General features: G+C 49.9%; 1 protein-coding gene and 1 pseudogene across 1 annotated transcript in view; both read left to right on the top strand.

Annotated features, from left to right (window-relative positions):
- The window catches only part of LOC139229774 (E3 ubiquitin-protein ligase TRIM69-like), a 57,021-nt gene extending 38,533 nt beyond the window's left edge, over positions 1 to 18,488 (top strand). The window contains exons 7-12 of the mRNA XM_070861359.1: positions 5,335 to 5,398; positions 5,487 to 5,582; positions 6,911 to 7,144; positions 8,315 to 8,337; positions 8,437 to 8,552; positions 15,656 to 18,488. Coding sequence (XP_070717460.1) covers positions 5,335 to 5,398; positions 5,487 to 5,582; positions 6,911 to 7,144; positions 8,315 to 8,337; positions 8,437 to 8,552; positions 15,656 to 16,206 — 1,084 coding nt within the window. The 3' untranslated portion in view covers positions 16,207 to 18,488. The remainder of the gene's footprint in view (positions 1 to 5,334; positions 5,399 to 5,486; positions 5,583 to 6,910; positions 7,145 to 8,314; positions 8,338 to 8,436; positions 8,553 to 15,655) is intronic.
- Positions 4,010 to 4,210, top strand: LOC139230788 (U2 spliceosomal RNA; annotated as a pseudogene).
- Positions 18,489 to 18,695: the final 207 nt, after the last annotated feature.

The raw sequence follows: 18,695 nt of genomic DNA, 5'->3' as shown, positions 1-18,695 counted from the left end.
CTGGTGGTGGGGGGGGAAGGTGATGTTATATATTGATGTGTGTATCGTCCTGTGTCCTGGTCGGGGGGGGAAGGTGATGTTATGTATTGATGTGTGTATCGTCCTGTGTCCTGGTCGGGGGGGGAAGGTGATGTTATGTATTGATGTGTGTATCGTCCTGTGTCCTGGTGGTGGGGGGGAAGGTGATGTTATGTATTGATGTGTGTATCATCGTCCTGTGTCCTGGTCGGGGGGGGAAGGTGATGTTATGTATTGATGTGTGTATCGTCCTGTGTCCTGGTGGTGGGGGGGAAGGTGATGTTATGTATTGATGTGTGTATCGTCCTGTGTCCTGGTGGTGGGGGGGGAAGGTGATGTTATATATTGATGTGTGTATCGTCGTCCTGTGTCCTGGTGGTGGGGGGGAAGGTGATGTTATATATTGATGTGTGTATCGTCCTGTGTCCTGGTGGGGGGGGAAGGTGATGTTATGTATTGATGTGTGTATCGTCCTGGTACCTTAAATGTAATGTAAGCACGATGCTACACCACAGAGGGCGCTGTGGTGGGAGACCTGGACGTACCTGCAACAGGCACTATCTAAGGTTGACCACCACGCTTGAGGGGCACTCTGGTGCTGAACAATAAAGGACGAAGGTCACAGCAGTTCGATTTACACCAGACCGTGTGGAGTCAGTGATTTGTGTGCTACATACACTACAGAGGGAAAATCACCCGACCGCGGCAGCCCATCGATTTTATCGGTCGCCCGCCCAAACTCCGCGGTCGCTGTCCCTTCGGGGACCGTGAATTTCAGGCCCAGTGTCTTTAATAGCAGGTGAAGGGTTTTGATCACCAAACCGATCTAGTTACCTGGCTCATTTCCACACAGACAATGGGCCAGACATCGCCTGCCATTCATCAGTTGGGAGTCGACTGCTCGGGACATTGTTTCCCAAAGCAGTCTGTTTGTACAGCAATCCCCCTTGATCGGTTGGAATCTTCTGTCGATCACAGTTCACCCGGGCCACTCCCATCTTTACAAACAGGCTGCTGAACTTTCAGCAGAGATATGTCCTTATACCAATATCTGTCATTAAAGTCCATGGGAACTGAGCCAAATGCTACAGTCCCACATTGATATTTCAAAGTCCCCACTGCAATATCACGCACCTTCTTCGTCTTCTGCTGTGGAGATACATTGTGCTCCCAACCAAACCGTACATTACATTTTAACCCCGAGGTTCGGTTCTTTATACAAACACTCACTTAAAACATATTTAAGTGAAAATTCCTGGTTATAGTTTAATCAGGGCCTCCCAACGACTTCGGAGTGCTTTACTTCGTTTTCTACAGGCCAGCCGCAACAAATAAAATACCACTAGCCTTTGAACAATCACGAGAGCATGTGAAAATATACAAATCCACGGAGGGACCTCGACATTCAAACCGATGCGCCACCAGGGCGGGGAGATCATCCCTTTAACTTCCCCCCCTGTGTCCCGGTTCCGCTGTTGGAGTATATAAACGTCTTTTTGCGATAGTTCAACTGCTTTTATTCGCTTTGTGAGGTGTTGGGGCAGAGGAGGAATTTCATTCCCGAACCGTGTTATGTACTGGTGTAGGTCCTGTAATGTGTTGTTCACCGCGAGGTGTACCATGGTGGGCTCTGAAATGGGAATGATGACCTTTTGCACCACCTGAAGCTCTGTGTGGGGTTTGAAGCAGAAAGTCATATCAGTGACCGGGCACCAAGTGTCGGTGTGTACCCGCTGCTGGTCCACGCTTGTCGTGACGCAGTACGTCCCATTGCCTGTGTCTGCTACCTGGGGTGGAACGGGCTCTGGGCCATCACCTCCATGGTGCAATTGATGGGCTCTGCACTCTCTGATTCAAACCCACACTCGGGCCGATCGAACGTGTTCAGGTGTTGGGGTCACAATATCACGTGTGCGCCTTGCTCTGGCACCCCTTGAGGTCAGTGCCAGTCATGGCACGCTCCTACTTTACTTTATTACAAACGGTGCAGCCCCATGATGTCGCAGGTGCACCCCGCTCCTCGGCGGGTGGGGTGGGGGAGGGAGATCTTGTGTTGGGGGAGGGGAGATCTTGTGTTGGGGGGAGGGGAGATCTTGTGTTGGGGGGAGGGGAGATCATGTGTTGGGGAGGAGGGGAGATCTTGTGTTGGGGGGAGATCTTGTGTTGGGGGTGGGGGAGGAGATCTTGTGTTGGGGGGAGATCTTGTGTTGGGGAGCGGGTGAATGAGCCGGTGTTAGGGGGGAGGGGTGGGGGGGAAGCTGGTGTGGGGAGGGGGAGAGAGTTTGTTCTGGGACTGTTGTGCATTTCAAAATCAGATTGAGAGACTCCCCTGAGCTGAACAGACCCATGGCCCTGCGGCTAAGAATGAAGGAGAAAACCGCCCCAAACATCCGCTCACACTGGGTCTCGCTCGGTCCATGCAGAGTGGGTTGTTCCACAATGCACTTGGCAGATAATTGTGGTGGATCCGGTTGTAAGGGACACACACCGGGACCTGCACAATTGGAGAGAGGGGGATACAGTCATTCGGGGTTTAATGGGGGCAGTCACCAGCTGTAGGAAGCACACACCAACATCTGCACGGATAACGGTGGCTGCTCAGACCAACATCTGCACGGATAAAGAGAGGGGCTTTAGGGATTCGATAGTTCCAGGTCTGTACAAGCGCTCCTGTAGCACGGCCGTGCCCGGACACCACCAGCTGCAGTGAGAATTGAGCACAAGAATGTGTTTCCAGCAGTTAGGAGGCTGCCTTCTTCCCCCCACCCGATGTACCCCCCTCCCCGGGAATTCAGCAAGACTCCGCCCAGTCCGCCCACCTCTCACTTTCAGATTGCCCGGGCCTGAAATATGACCAGAGGTGGCTCCAAACTTCAAATCTGGGCCAACATGTGGAGCAACATAACGGCACATCCCCCAAAACCTCACATTAAATCAATAAACTGTAATAAAAAGCACATCAATGTATGGAGGGTGGTGCAATTAAATAGTTTAACAAATCCAAGATAATTATCAGTTTCTGACATATTCACATCACCTGCAAAACATTTGAGATCAGAGCAATTATTTCTACACCTTTAGAGCCTGTTTCCTGGCTCCAGACAACATTAATAACGTGAGAGGCAGGAGCAAGAAGCGTTGCCTCTCCAGCCTCGCTCCGCTACTCGATGGGATCACGGCCGATCTGATCCGATCGTGGCCTCCACTTCCCCCCTCACCATCCCCCCGCTCCCGCCCGCTCCCCACAATCCTCGAACTTCCCCTGCCGTACAAAAACCTGTCCAATCGCGTGCATGCGTGTATGTGTGTGTGCGCGTGTGTGAGAATGTGCGTGCGTGTGTATGTGTGTGCGTGTGTGCGAATGTGCGTGCGTGTGTGTGTGTGTGTATGCGTGTGTGTGTATATGTGTATGTATATGTGTGTGTAAGTGTATATGTGTATGTGTGTGTATATATGTGTGTGTGTGCGTATATGTGTGTGTGTATATGTGTGTGTGTAAGTGTATATATGTGTGTGTGTGTATGTGTGTGTATATGTGTGTGTGTGTGTATGTATGTGTGTATATGTATATGTGTGTATATGTGTGTGTGTGTATGTATATGTGTGTGTGTGTGTGTGTGTGCGGCGACAGCCCGCGAGGTTTGCGGGATAAACGAACGTCTGCCCCAGAGAAGGGGCACCGATGGAACGTTGAGAGCCCAGCGCGCGGATTCCAACCGCTGCCATCGTTTGTACATTTCCTTTTTTTTTAAACGCCCTTCTCCGTTTTATTTAACACATCTTCATAATCACTATTTTATCTCCTGAAATGTGCAATTTGAAGCCCGGATTTCCCAGGCGAGGAATCACAGACTTGCGATGGTTGGTTAAAATGCTGGTCAGACCATACCCCAGCACCTTGTACCCCCCGCCCCGACCCACCGTGTTAATTAAAGGCAGTGATCTGACCAGCATCCCTTCCCCTTCTCTAATTAATCACCATGCCCTGGGGACCGCTTCTCGGCCTTTTGGCTAAGATCATGCGTACCTGACCTGACAGGGGAGTAACCATGACCAGAAAGTGGTTCTCCCTGGATCAGGAAGGTGGTTCTCCTATGCTTTTTGGAAATAGGAGGTGGGTGGGAGGCTTGACCTGTCCACCTCCATGGCACGAACCTGGTATTGCAGTACTTCCAGGAACGGTGCTTTGGCTCTTGGCCTTTTGGCTAAGAGCAAAAACATTGGCGCAGAGTGATCCTTGAATGGGCTCAAGGTGACCTTTGGCGTTTATGATCTGACAAGTTGATCTGACAAAGAATTGGAAAGATTGGCAACGAATAAAACATAAAAAAAAAACACCACCGCAGGTCGAGGCTATAAATAGAGCTGGAGAGCCAGGCCCTGGGACATTGTGGGTGAATGAAGGTACAGGGCCCAGAAGAGTCGAGGGCCCAGGGGCAGCACGGGCCTGCCCACACTGCGATATGTGTGTGCACTCAGTCCCTGCAGCAGAGCAGGTCTCCAGTCATCCTGGTTAACCCTTGCCACTGGATAAAGGCTGAGCTCTGTCAAGCCCGTGTGGTGGCTGATGTGGAACGGTCACCATGTATTAAAAAAATCCACGCACAGACATCTTCCACCCCCTCAACTGGAGTTCAGGACTGGAACATCAGGTCCTTCATTGAAACATCTGTCAACTCTTGTGGAAGTAAGACATCCTCGTTCGAGGGACCGCCTGTGAGTAATGCCAGCATTAAACTGATGCACGGAGTAAATCGGTTTGTTTAATACGGCCCTTCACTGCACAGAAATCAAATGTGTGGTTTTCCCGCAACAAAATCTTTTTCAGGAAACTTACAAAAATCCTTGCTTGAGAAATATTGTCCAGCAGCGCCACCCAGTGACAGGATCCAGCTGGAGGTCAGCAACGTTGAGACTGAAAGTGGGTTGAATCAGGAAGTGCTTGAATCAGGAAGTGCTGAGTGCGAACATGGTTTCCAAGCAGCAGCCCGAGAGTTGGACTGAGGAGGTAACTTGTCCCATTTGTCTTGAATACTTCACCGATCCGGTTTCACTGGAGTGTGGACACAACTTCTGCCGCTCCTGTATCACACGGTGTTGGGAAAAGAAGGAGACAAACTCCTGCCCGGAATGTAGAGAGGAGTTTCCGGAAATAAACCTCAGGACCAGTCGGGCCTTAGCCAGTCTGTCGGAGAAAGCTCGAAAATTAACCCTAAATCCGAGAGAGAAGGAAAATATACCTCACTGTGAGGAACATCAAGAAAAACTGAAGCTGTTTTGTGAAACTGACAAGAAACTGATCTGTTTGATTTGTAGAGATGCACGGGAACACAGAGACCACCGCTTCATGCCGATTAAAGAAGCTGTTGAAATCTACAAGGTAAAATGGAACAGATTTTATCACCTGATTATTTTATCACATTTTCATAGTCCGGCCCTTTCATTCTGTAATTTTCTCCCAATCCCAGGATCAGCTGGAATCCTCTTTAGAATCTCTCACAGAGAAGAAATCGGCGGTTCTAGAAACGGAACGGAAACAGAAACGGCAGATTTCCGAAGTTAGGGTAAGGTCTCCCTGTGCTGATTTTCTGAGATCTCGGTTAGTTTTGTTCCCTCTAACAACAACAACAACTTGTATTACACAGCGTTTCACGGGAGTAGTATGAGATAAACATTTGACACCGAACCGCTTAAGTAGAAATTAGCGCAGGTGACCAAAAGCTGGGTCAAAGAGTGTCATGAAGGAGGAAAGAGAGGTAGAGAGGCGGAGAGGTTTAGGCAGGGAGTTCCAGAGCTTGGGGCCTAGGCGACAGAAGGCACGGCCACCAATGGTTGAGAGATTATAATCAGGGATGCTCAAGGGCAGAATTAGAGGAGCGCAGACATCTTGGAGGGTTGTGAGTCTGGAGGAGATTACAGAGATAGGGAGGGGCGAGGACATGGAGAGATTTGAAAATAACAATGAGAAATTTGAAATCGAGGTGTTGCTCAACCGGAAGCCAATGTAGGTCAGCGAGCACAGGGCTGATGGGTGAATGGGACTTGGTGTAAGTTAGGACATGGGCAGCCGAGATTTGGATCACCTCTTGTTTACGTAGGGTAGAATGTGGGAGGCCAGCCAGGAATGCGTTGGATTTGTCACGTCTAAAGGTTACAAACGCATGGATGAGGACATCAGCAGCAGATGAGCTGAGGCAGGGGCGGAGACGGGTGATGTTAAGTAGTTGGAAATAGGTGGTCTTAGTTATGATGCGGATATGTGGTCAGAAGTTCATTTCAGGGTGAATATAACACCGAGGTTGTGAACAGCGAGGTTCAGCCTCAGACAGAAGTTGGGGAGAGGGATGGAGTCAGTGGCTCGGGAACGGAGTTTGTGGCGGGAACCGAAAACAATGCCTTTGGTCTTCCCAATATTAAATTGGAGAACATTTCTGTTCCTCCAGATTTGGATGTCAGACAAGGAGACCATGGATGGGTCGAGAGAAGTGGTGGTGAGGTGGAGCTGGGTGTCATCAGTGTACATGTGGAAACTGACCTCGTGTTTTCTGATGATGTCGCCAAGGGGCAGTATATAGATGAGAAATAGGAGGGGACTAAGGATAAATCCTTGGGTGACCACAAATGTAACGATGCGGGAGTGGGAAGAGAAGCCATTGCAAGCGATTCTCTGGCTACGATTAGATAGATAAGAATGGAATCAGGCGAGTGCAGTCCCACCCAGCTGGACGATGGTGGAGAGGCATTGGGAGAGGATGGAGTGGTTAACCGTGTCAAAGGCTGCAGACAGGTCGAGAAGGACGAGGAGGGCTAGTTTACCTTTGTCACAGTCACAAAGGATGTCATTTGTGACTTGATCGCAGGACATGATTATTTTTCACCTTTTATTTGGTAGGAACAGTCGAGCAGTCTGCAGACCCACATCACATCCGAGTTCGCTAAAATGCACCAGATTCTCACTGAGAAAGAGCAGCGTTTAATCAGAGATCTCAGGGGAGAAGAGGAGAGGATTGTCGATACAATGGAGAAAAACCTTCGAGAAATTCAAGAGAATTTAAATTCTATTGAGGAGCAGCTTTCAAAGTTGCAGAAACGGATGAAGCAACAAGACGGGCTGACATTTCTGAAGGTGAGGATTATATTGTGGGTTAGTTGTAAAATAACCGACAATGTTGAAATAAATGCAGCATTTGCTGAAAAATTCTAAACTGATTTAAACCGATTGTTTTATCTATTCCGGGGTGGATCTTCTATTGTGACTGAACTAACCGTCTCCCACACTGTCTGCAGGATCCGGGAATGAGTTGCCCTCATCTTATACTTAGCTTGTAATTATTTCTGTGTTCCCCAAGAGGTTAGATCCTGCAAATCCCCTGGGAGGACAGACGCACCAATGTTAGCGTTCTCGACCAGGCCAACATCCCCAGCATCGAAGCACTGACCACACTCAACCAGCTCCACTGGGCGGGCCACATTGTTCGCATGCCTGACACAAGACTCCCAGAACAAGCACTCTACTCGGAACTCCTACACGGCAAGTGTGCCCAAGGTGGGCAGAGGAAACATTTCAAGGACACCCTCAAAGCCTCCTTGATAAAATGCAACATCCCCACCGACACCTGGGAGTCCCTGGCCAAAAACCACCCTAAGTGGAGGAAGTGCATCCGGGAGGGCGCTGAGCACCTCGAGTCTCATTGCCGAGAGCATGCAGAAATCAAACGCAGGCAACGGAAGGAGCGTGCGGCAAACCAGTCCCAACCACCCTTTCCTTCTACCTCTTGTCCCACCTGTGACAGAGACTGTAATTCCAGTATTGGACTGTTCAGTTATCTAAGAACTCACTTTTAGAGTGGAAGCAAATCTTCCTCGATTCCGAGGAACTGCCGAGGATAATGGTTCCTGACTGTATCTGTACTGATGTTACACGATCGGGCTCAGTAACCCCTCCTGGATCCCGAATTACATTCCTGGTCCAGTTACATTGTGTGAGTGTGTGGGTGTGTCTGGTACGGTGGTGTGAGAGTCACTGTGTCTCTGAGTGAGACTGGTGTTCATTTCCATAACCTGACAACACAAATCACATTTTCCAACTGCAACCTCTTTCTCCCAAATGATTTTAATAATTTTTGCTGAAATTTCTGCTGTCTGATTTTCAAATATATCCTCTCTCTATCTGTGTGGTCCCGGCAGTGAGAATTGGGAATTATCAGCATCTTGTAACAATGTGGGTGTAATTTCTGCTGTCCGGATATAGACAGTCAGTCTCTGTCAACTCAGATTTGTGTTTTATTGATTTCAGGAGGAAACGTGTCAGAAGAGGAGGTAGGACAAACTGTTTACTGAAACTCTGCACAATTTAGTAAAATAACTCAGCAAAGTGTTTATGGTCAATTTATAACATCAACTGTTTAATATTTACAGGACTGGTGAGGATTATTATAAACTATCATTGGCAGATGACAAGCTGTCGATCGGAAAGTTCAATGGCCCTTTACAGTACACAGCGTGGAGAGAAATGATAGACACCATTAACCCCGGTAAAACTCTTATATTCCTTTCCCTGATTTATAAACCCAGATGAGAGGAGCCTAAACAGGCTCCCAGACCCCAGATTAAATGATCACTGATGTCCGTGTCTAGTCTGGAGGTCAGGACCTTGGCCAATATTTTATAGGCAGCATTAAGGAGTGTGTATGGTGACCATGTGGGGATAACCTTACTTTTCTTATGTATTAACATGATTGTGATGAATTTCAGAGTATCTGGTTCTGTGTCTCCAGTACAGGTTCAGTCGGAGGGGAGAAAGCTCCGGGATTATGGGATGTTAGTCTTGGTAAGGTGGGTGTCAGTTGGTGTGGATTTTCCAGGTTAGAGCTCACCGTCTGAGATTAGGGCACAGAGTGACCGTGTGCAATAGTTCAGTCCTGCATTTTCCACCTCAGGGTATATGTGAGGAGATGAGCTTCGCCCAGAGGTAGGCAGGAACTCGGAGTCATGTAGGAGGGAAGGTTTGAGGCTCCGAGGACTGAATGGAGGATAATTGGTGCAAGTCCTGTTTACCTCCTATCACAACAGGTTAGGCGGGATAGACGGGATGCTTCAGGGAGGAGTAGCCGATCCTGGAGTGTGTCTTGTGTGGGTTCAAGTAGAAGGTGAATTCCTTCTCTTTGGGGTGTGAGCCCACCATACATCCTCTAGGTCCAGGACACCACACTGATCTCGGATTGCTCCGGCTGCTGGTCCTCGTGTCCTGTGTCCGCTGGGAGCTTGTCCTATTTGGAGTGAAGAGCACAGTTTGGGTCTCCACTCCTGGTTCCTGTGCTGTCCATAGGTGGGCGAGTGTGAGGAATGCTGATGTGGGGACTCCTCATTCGGGACACTGAACTGAAGCATCACTTTGGGTTCTCCTGTTCATCAACTTTCATTCGGATGGAGCGGCCTCCTTCTCCAGGAATGTGTATCTCCAGAGTAATGGGGAGGTTGCAGGTGATTAATGTTATGTATGTGAACCTCACCTGTGTGTAAGACTTGCCACTAGAGGGCACACCTGTGGGAGACCTATGGGTCACCTGTGTACCCTGGTGCAAGCAGGTATAAAAGGCAGGCCACCATGTTGCTGTCTCACTTTGAAGTTATATTAAAGAGACCAAGGTCACAATGGTTTGAGCTTACAACACAGTCTCGTGGAGTTATTCTGAACTTAACAACTGGTGACGAGTTACAGATCCCGAAGCTTCATGCAGAAATGGCTGCCGTTGGTATTCTTGAAAGATTTGTTGAGGGTGATAATTGGGAAACCTCATTGAGTGCCTCAACCAGTACTTTGTGGCCAACGAAGTGGACCCTGCTGAAACAGAGATCAACGCAGGACGATTCTCCTCACCGTATGTGGGTCATAGGTATTTGGCCTCCTTAAGAATTTGCTGGCACCGATCAAACTAACGGAGAAATGGTACGCAGAGCTGTGCACTCTGGCTAAGGAACACCTCAAGCCAAAGGAGAGCATCCTGATGGCCAGGTACTGCTTTTACACACACGGTCGCTCCGAAGGCCAGAACGTGGCGAGTTTCGTTGCCGACCTAAGACGCCTTGCGGGATCCTTGGGGGAAATGTTGCGGGACTATTTCGGCTGGGAATTGGCTACGAGGACATCCTTTGCAAACTGCTGTCTGCCGAATCCCTGGATCTGAGCAGGGCCATCACAATAGCCCAAGTCTTCACATCCACGAGCGACAACACGAAACAGATATCTTCACAAAACCGAAGCACACCGGCAAGTACTGTGCTTAAAATAATGCCTTCAGCAGGCAGGACTGTACATGGTAGGGCCCACACGGCCACAGAGGCCAGGCCCAGTGTGACTCAGAGGCTGCTGGGGAGTGTTAATGTGAATCCATTAACACCATGCTGGCGCTGTGAGGGCAGTCATAGAGCCCATCAATGTCGGTTCAAGCACTAAGTGTGCAGGGGCTGTGGAACAATGGGGCACCTCCAGCGAATGTGCAAGCGACCTCAGACTCCCCACGTGGCAAAGTCAGCAGAGAACGACCGATCCAGCGTGGATTACGCTGAATGAGCAGGAGAGGCAACTCAACCAGAGGAAGAGAAGGAAGTGTATGGTGTACACACCTTCACCACCAAAAGCCCTCCGATAATGTTAAAAGTCAAACTTAATGGCATTCCAGTCTCCATCGAATTGGACACAGTGGCAAGTCAATCGATTATGAGCCAGAAGGCCTTTGAGAAACTGTGGAGTAACAAGGCACAGAGGCCAAAACTGAGCCCGATTCACACTATACTCCGCACTTACACCAAAGAACTCACACCTGTTATCGACAGTGCGACAGTGAAAGTATTGTAAGAGGGAATGGTGTATAACTTACCACTATGGATTGTACCAGGCGATGGCCCAATGCTGCTCGGCAGGAGCTGGCTAGACATGATCCGGTGGAACTGGGACGACATCAAAGCACTGTCCTCGGTGGATGACGACCCGTGCGCCCCAGTGCTAAACAAATTCCCAGCGTTATTTGAGCCAGGCATCGGCAACTTCACAGGCACCAAAGTGCAGATCCACCTTGTTCCTGGGGCACGGCTCGTTCATCACAAGGCCCGAGCAGTCCCATATATGATGCGAGAGAAAGTCGAAATCAAGCTGACAGACTTCAATGAGAGGGACTCATATCGCCAGTCGAGTTCAACGAGTGGGCCAGTCCAATCGTGCCGGTATTAAAGAGCGATGGGACGGTCAGAATCTGCGGGGACTACAAGGTGACGATCAACCGAGTCGTGCTACAGGACCAGTACCTGCTACCCAAAGTGGAGGACTTATTCCCAACGCTAGCAGGGGGACAGTCGTTCACCAAGCGAGACCTAACCTCCGCGTACATGACCCAGGAGCTGGCTGAACCGGCAAAGAAGTTGACGTGCATCAACACACACAAAGGACTGTTCTTGTACCACAGATTGCCCCTTTGGGATTTGCTCAGCGGCGGAAGAGGAACATGGAGAGTCTGCTGAAATCGGTTCCATGTACACTGGTATTTCAGGACGACATCTTGATCACTGGTCGAAACACCACCGAACATTTGCACAACCTGGAAGAGGTTCTAAAGCGACTGGACAGAGTGGGACTCAGGGTGAAACACTCAAAGTGTGTTTTCCTGGCGCCAGATGTCGAGTTTCTGGGGAGAAAGATTGCGGCGGACGACATCAGACCCACAGACTCCAAGACGGAGTCCATCAAGAATGCACACAGACCACAGAACGTGACGGAACTGCGTTCGTTCCTGGGACTCCTCAACTACTTTGGTAACTTTCTACTGGGGTTGAGCACTTTGCTGGAATCCTTGCATTTGCTGCTACACAAGGATGACGCCTGGGTTTGGGGTAAATCTCAAGAAACAGCCTTTAACAAGGCCAGAAACCTGCTATGATCTAACAAATTACTTGTGTTGTATGACCCATGTAAACATTTAGTCCTAGCATGTGATGCGTTGTCGTACGGGGTCGGGTGTGTGTTATAGCAAGCAAATGTGTCAGGCAAACTGCAACTGGTTGCATATGCGTCCAGAAGTTTATCCAAGGCTGGTTGAGAAAGAAGCGTTGGCTTGTGTACACGGTGCTAAGAAAATGCACCAATATCTATTCGGTCTCCAGTTCGAGCTCGAAACCGACCACAAACCACTCACATCACTGCTCTCAGAAAGCAAAGGTATCCACTTTGGGGGCAAAAACACGAAGGCAGAATATTATCTGAATGGCGGCAGATTAGGAAAAGGGAAGGTGCAACGAGACCTGGGTGTCATGGTACATCAGTCATTGAAAGTTGGCATGCAGGTACAGCAGGCAGTGAACAAGGCAAATGGTATGTTGGCCTTCATAGCTAGGGGATTTGAGTAGAGGAGCAGGGAGGTCTTACTGCAGTTGTACAGGGCCCTGGTGAGGCCTCACCTGGAATATTGTGTTCAGTTTTGGTCTCCTAATCTGAGGAAGGACGTTTTTGCTATTGAGGGAGTGCAGCGAAGGTTCACCAGACACATTCCCGGGATGGCAGGACTGACAAATGAGGAGAGACTGGATCGACTGGGCCTGTATTCACTGGAGTTTAGAAGGATGAGAGGGGATCTCATAGAAACATATAACATTCTGACGGGACTGGACAGGTTAGATGCAGGAAGAATGTTCCTGAAATTGGGGAAGTCCAGAACCAGAGGACACAGTCTAAGGATAAGGGGTAAGCCATTTAGGACTGAGATGAGGAGAAACTTCTTCAGTCAGAGAGTTGTTAATCTGTGGAATTCCCTACCGCAGAGAGTTGTTGATGCCAGTTCATTGGATATATTTAAGAGGAAGTTAGATCTGGCCCTTAAGGCTAAAGGGATCAAGGGGTATGGATAGAAGGCAGGAAAGAGGTACTGAGGTGAATGATCAGCCATGATCTTATTGAATTGTGGTGCAGGCTCGAAGGGCCAAATGGCCTACTCCTGCACCTATTTTCTATGTTTCTCTGTAACACCAATGCTTCACCCCGCATCCAAAGATGGGCACTAACATTGTCTGCATACGACTATGTAATGTGCCACAGAGCAGGCACAGGGAACTGCGCTACACCCTCAGTCGGCTACCATTGCCCATCACCCGAGTGGAAATAGCACAACCCGCAGACTTGCTTCTGGTAATGGATGCTACCATTGCCCATTACCGGGGTGGAAATGGTACAACCCGCAGACTTGCTTCTGGCAATGGATGCTTTTGAGAGCGAAAGATCAGGTCCTGGACCAGCCAAGAGCCCCTGTTATCACCAGTAAAAAGATGCATCTTCAGTGGGAGCTGGTCGGGGGTTCCCGGGGAAATGCAAGAGGAAATCAAGCCTTTTCACTGACGCAAGGATGAACTGTCAGTCCAGTCGGATTGCCTCCTATGGGGGAATCGCGTGATTTTGCCCAAAAAGGGCAGGGAAATGTTTATACGCGACCTACACAGTACCCATCCAGCCATAGACATGATAAAGGCTATCGCCAGGTCGCAAGTCTGGTGGTCCGGCATTGACTCCAAATTAGAGTCATGTGTACACCAATGTAACACTTGCTCACAGCTCAGCAACGCACCCAGGGAGGCCCCACTGTGGTCATGGCCCTCCAAACCATGGTCCAGGGTCCACGTAGATTTCGCTGGCCCCTTTCTAGGGAAGATATTTCTAGTAGCAGTGGATGCTTACTCAAAATGGATTGAATGTCTAATAATGACATCACATACGTCCACTGCCACCATTGAAAGCCTCAGGGCCATGTCCGCCACCCATGGGTTGCCCGACCTCCTTGTCAGTGACAATGGACCATGGTTCACCAGCTCGGAATTCAATGAGTTCATGACCCACAATGGCATCAAGCATGTCAGGTCTGCCCCATTTAAGCCCGCATCCAACAGCCAAGCGGAACGGGCAGTCCAAACCATCAAGCAAAGCTTGAGACGTGTAACGGACGGCTCCTTGCAGACCCGGTTATCGAGCTGCTCAGCTACCGGACGTGTACCCACTCGCTCACCGGGGTTCCCCCTGCAGAATTGTTAATGAAGAGAGCACTGAAATCCAGGCTCTCCTCAGTCCACCCAGACCTCAATGATCACGTAGAAACCCGGGGGCACAGATATAATGTGTACCATGATCGCGCGGCGGCTTCACGTGACATTGAAGTCAATGACCCGGTGTTTGTTCTAAATTATGGTCACGGTCCCAAGTGGATTGCTGGCACTATCTTAGCCTAGGAGGGGAATCGAGTGTTTGTTGTGAAATTGTTGAATGGGCAAACGTGCAGAAAGCACCTGGATCAGACCAAACTGCGATTCACGGACGACCAAGACCAGTTTGAGGAAGACCCGACCATCTATGATCCACCGACACACACCCAACCAGCAATTGACCTCGCTGTCAACCACGAGAATGAACCCACCTTGCCCGACAGTCCGACCAGACCAGCCCAGCTTCCGTGCAGCGATGACCCGACCAACTTACCCATGCCAGGTGTCAACTCAGGCGATCGACCAGGGAACGCAGACCGCCAGATCGCCTCAACCTGTAAACTTGTACTCAAAACTTTGGGGGGAAGTGATGTTATGTATATGAACCTCACCTGTGTGTAAGACTTGCCACTAGAGGGCACACCTGTGGGAGACCTATGGGTCACCTGTGTACCCTGGTGCAAGCAGGTATAAAAGGCAGGCCACCATGTTGCTGCCTCACTTTGGAGTTATATGAAAGAGACCAAGGTCACAATGGTTTGAGCTCACAACACAGTCTCGTGGAGTTATTCTGAACTTAACAATTAGTGTGACTGTCCTCTGCTCTTGGCTGAGGAGAAGGTGGCCAGCATTTGTCCCACCCACTCACTCATAAACCTGGTGTGTTCTGAGGGTGCTGTGTCCAGGCTGCTTGTTTCATGTTGTGTCTCTGAATCTGGGACTACCCGGTTGTTGCAGTGTTTCTTGTCTTCCTGGTCAGGTTGTTGGACAGATCGAGTTGCGGGCCGTAGCCTCTCTGTCCAATTCTCTCTTCTCTTGCATCTACTTTTCTCGTTTTCTCTCCTTGAATTCTTTATCTCGCTCTTTCCCTTTCCCCCTGCGGCAGCTCCTCTCCTCCCTTCCTCTGTCCAATCTCCTCTTTCTCTGCCTCTGCTGAGTATTTTTATATAAAGTTATTTTCCCTCCTCCTCTGGGTTCTCTCTTCCCCTCTGCAGCAGTTCTCCCACTTTTGCTTCTTTTCCCTTTTCCCCTTCCCTTCTCTCTTTCCTTCCGGTGCCTGTACCTTTGCCCCTCTTCCGTTCGGAAGCCCCGCCGTAGCCTCTGGTGCCGATTCCCTGTGTGTTTCTGAAGGTCCCTGGGTCACTGTGCAGCCGCTGAGAACAGCAGGGGATCGGGGGCCGCAGAGTTCCTGGTCGATCGCAGTGGTCAGCAGAGGTCAGAATGACCCCAGGAGTGTAAACCCCCGGGTCCGAGCAGATTCCAATAACAGAACCTGGAGCCCTTTAAACACACCGCAGTTCCCGGGAATCCCCCGAATGGCCACTTTAAAAAGGGAAAGTGTTTGAATAAATCACAGCAACAAACTAAACCGCTCACTGTGTTTTTGTAACTTTTCCCCCAGCTCCAGCCTCTCTGACTCTGGATCCGAACACAGCCCATCCCCGGCTCATCGTGTCTGAGGACCGGACCAGTGTGAGACTCGGAGACAAAGAGCAGGAGCTGCCTGACACCCCGGAGCGGTTTGATCGCCATGCCTATGTTCTGGGATCGGAGGGATTCACATCAGGGAGACACTACTGGGAGGTGGAGATGGGGAACAAGACATGGTGGGGTGTGGGAGTGGCCCGAGAGTCTGTCAACACGAAAGGGGAAATATACCCGACACCTGAGGCCGGATACTGGATAGTGTGGCTGGAACCCGGGATTGGCTATTTTGCTCCCAGCTCCCCCTCTGATACCCCCCTCACCCCGAGTGGAGATCCCCGGCAGATCGGGGTGTTCCTGGACTATGAGGAGGGACAGGTGACATTTTACAATGTGGACAACATGTCCCATCTCCACACCTTCACCCACACTTTCACTGAGACACTCTTTCCCTTCTTCTGTCCGGGACTAAGTGATGGCGGGAAAAACTCCGCCCCACTGACAATCTGTGGGGTCAAAGGTCACTAACCTGTCCATCCCATAATTTCACACCACCTACCTGCCTCCTGCCAGCTGCAAACTGATGGTCGTCGGTCTCAGTCACAGGTGCTGCGGATGGTCCCAATGTCACCTGAGGTCAGGGCGGGTACAACCGAGTGACAATGGGGGGAATTTTAACCCCAAAAATGGGTGGGTTGTGGTCGGGTGGGAAGTTAAAGTGTTAAAATCTGAATCCTGACCAGAACCCGCCTCCAATCCGCCCATTTCCGGTATTAACGGAGGCGGGACGGGGCCGGGCAGCCAATCCGCTCCCAGGAGGCGGGTCAACATTTAAATATTATAATGAGGCTGGCGTGCCTCAGATTTAACCTCCATTTTAAATTTAACTGCAGCTGGTTGGGTTTTTCAGGCCTGGTGAAAGCCGCCAGCTAATGGAAGGTGAGTACTGCTGGATCCAGGAGGTAAGCACCTTTACACTTACCTCCTGGATCCAGTGTCCCTGCCTCACCCCCTCCCCACGATCGGACAAGCCCCGAGGCCTCCGATCCCCCTCCCCATGTTCCTCCCATCCTCCGATGTCGCCTGCCTCCTCCACCCCCCCCACCCCGCCCCCAGCGCCCCCATCTCCCACTCCTCCCGGATATTCCAAATCCTACCCCCCCTCCCGCCACACTGCCTCCTGCCCCCGATCTGCTGCTCCCGACCCCTGCTTCTCCTCTGCTCCCCGGTTATTCCTGACTACAGCCCACCCACTCTTCGAGCCTCCAATTCGTGACTCCGACTCCCGATCATTCACGACCCCAATCTCCTCCTCCGCACCCTGATCGTTATCGCCACCTCCCCCTCAATCCCCCGACCCTCCGATCGTTACCGACACCCCTCGATCCCCCGACCCTCCGATCGTTACCGAGTGCGATATGGGAACAGGACGGTTAAATGTGAATAGAATTACTGGTTTTGGTGGAGGATAAATGCTGACATGGACGGTTTGGTCAAATGGCCTGTGTCCATGTTGTAACTTCTATGTTTTTCTCTGTATACTCACTCAGACTCTGTACATTTGGGAATAGGTTGTGCTCAAGGTGTGAACCAATACAAAAAAGGTGAAGTGTGTGAGGTGGTGAGGAATGCTGTTATTTGTGGTACATTTCTTGTTCTTCCTGCCTGTAGGCAACTCCTTCCTGCTCACAAAGTGCTGAGATGCAAATATGGAAAGTGGAGAGAAAAAAGTCAACGGTTCACTAACAACCCAGCGCACTCACTTTGTTGGTTTACTTTGGACAGAATGACGCTGGGCGCACAACTCATCACTGTGTGCAACACCTTTCATTTAACTGCACTTTCATTTACTGTCTCCCAATAATTGGGCCTTGTTCTTGGGTGGGGAAATAAATAGAGCAAAACTGGTATTTGGGATCCACGGGCAAAGTACGGAAAATGCCCATCAGAGAGCTGTATAAATCGATCAGGGACCAGATATCTCCAGAGATATTCGGGGAGGGGCGGGGAGCGGGTTCGGTCGGTGTCCAGGGAAGGGGGAGACAGGTTGGTGTTTGGGTTGGGGGAATCCTTGGTCAGACCACAGTGCTGGGGGAGGTAGGCTGTGCCCTCCCTCTTCACCTGTTCTGTCCCTTCTCTGGTCCGCTGTACTTTACCAACTTGTGTTTTAGTTTAAAAGTGTGTTTTAAATTCACCCTTTCTGTCCGGATGTTTCCTGTTTCCCATCTCTGCCATTTTCTCCCCTTTGCCTCAGGGCTCTCGCTGCTTTAGTTTTCTACATCCTTTGTCCATTTTGGGGCCTGGACTTTCCGTCTGTTGCGCTGGTTTGTTCCAATATATGCAAATGAGTTTGAGCGGGAACTCGAGAAATAAAACTTCTCAAAACAGACACAATTTGGGCCCGGATTGCTGATTGCGTTCAAAGCGGAAATTCTTGGGCAATGTACTTTATTTATTTCTGTTACTTGCCTGAAAAGGTGAAGTAATGGTCCAGTTGTATAAGGCTCTGGTCAGACCACATCTGGAGCACTGCGCTCAGTTCTGGGTCCCACATCTCAGGAAGGATATGTTGGCCTTGGAGAGGGTGCAGCACAGATTGACCAGAATGATACTTGGGCTAAAAGGGTTAAACAATGGGAACAGGTTGCATAGACTTGGCTTGTATTCCGCTGAGTATAGAAGATTAAGGGCTGATATCATTGAGATGTTTAAGATGATTAAAGTATTTGATACAGTAGATAAGAGTGAAATTATTTCCTCTGGTAGGGGATTCCAGAACCAGGGGCATAAAATTAAAATTAGAGCCAGGCTGTTCAGGGGTGATGTCAGGAAGCAGCTCTTCACACAGAAGGTAGTGGAAATATGGAACTCTCTTCCCCAAAAAGCTGTTGTGTCTGGTTGTTGTTTGAAAATGTCATAACTGACTTTGACAGATTTTTGTTAGGTGAGGGTCTGAAGGGATATGGAACCAAATCAGATAAATGGAGTTACGATACAGATCAGCCATGGTCAAAGTG

The sequence above is a fragment of the Pristiophorus japonicus genome, chromosome 19 (assembly GCF_044704955.1).
Source record: "Pristiophorus japonicus isolate sPriJap1 chromosome 19, sPriJap1.hap1, whole genome shotgun sequence".
In the NCBI taxonomy this organism is placed as follows: domain Eukaryota; kingdom Metazoa; phylum Chordata; class Chondrichthyes; family Pristiophoridae; genus Pristiophorus; species Pristiophorus japonicus.
Note: the sequence above shows the minus strand (reverse complement) of the source record. Positions and strands in the feature narration are given on the sequence as shown.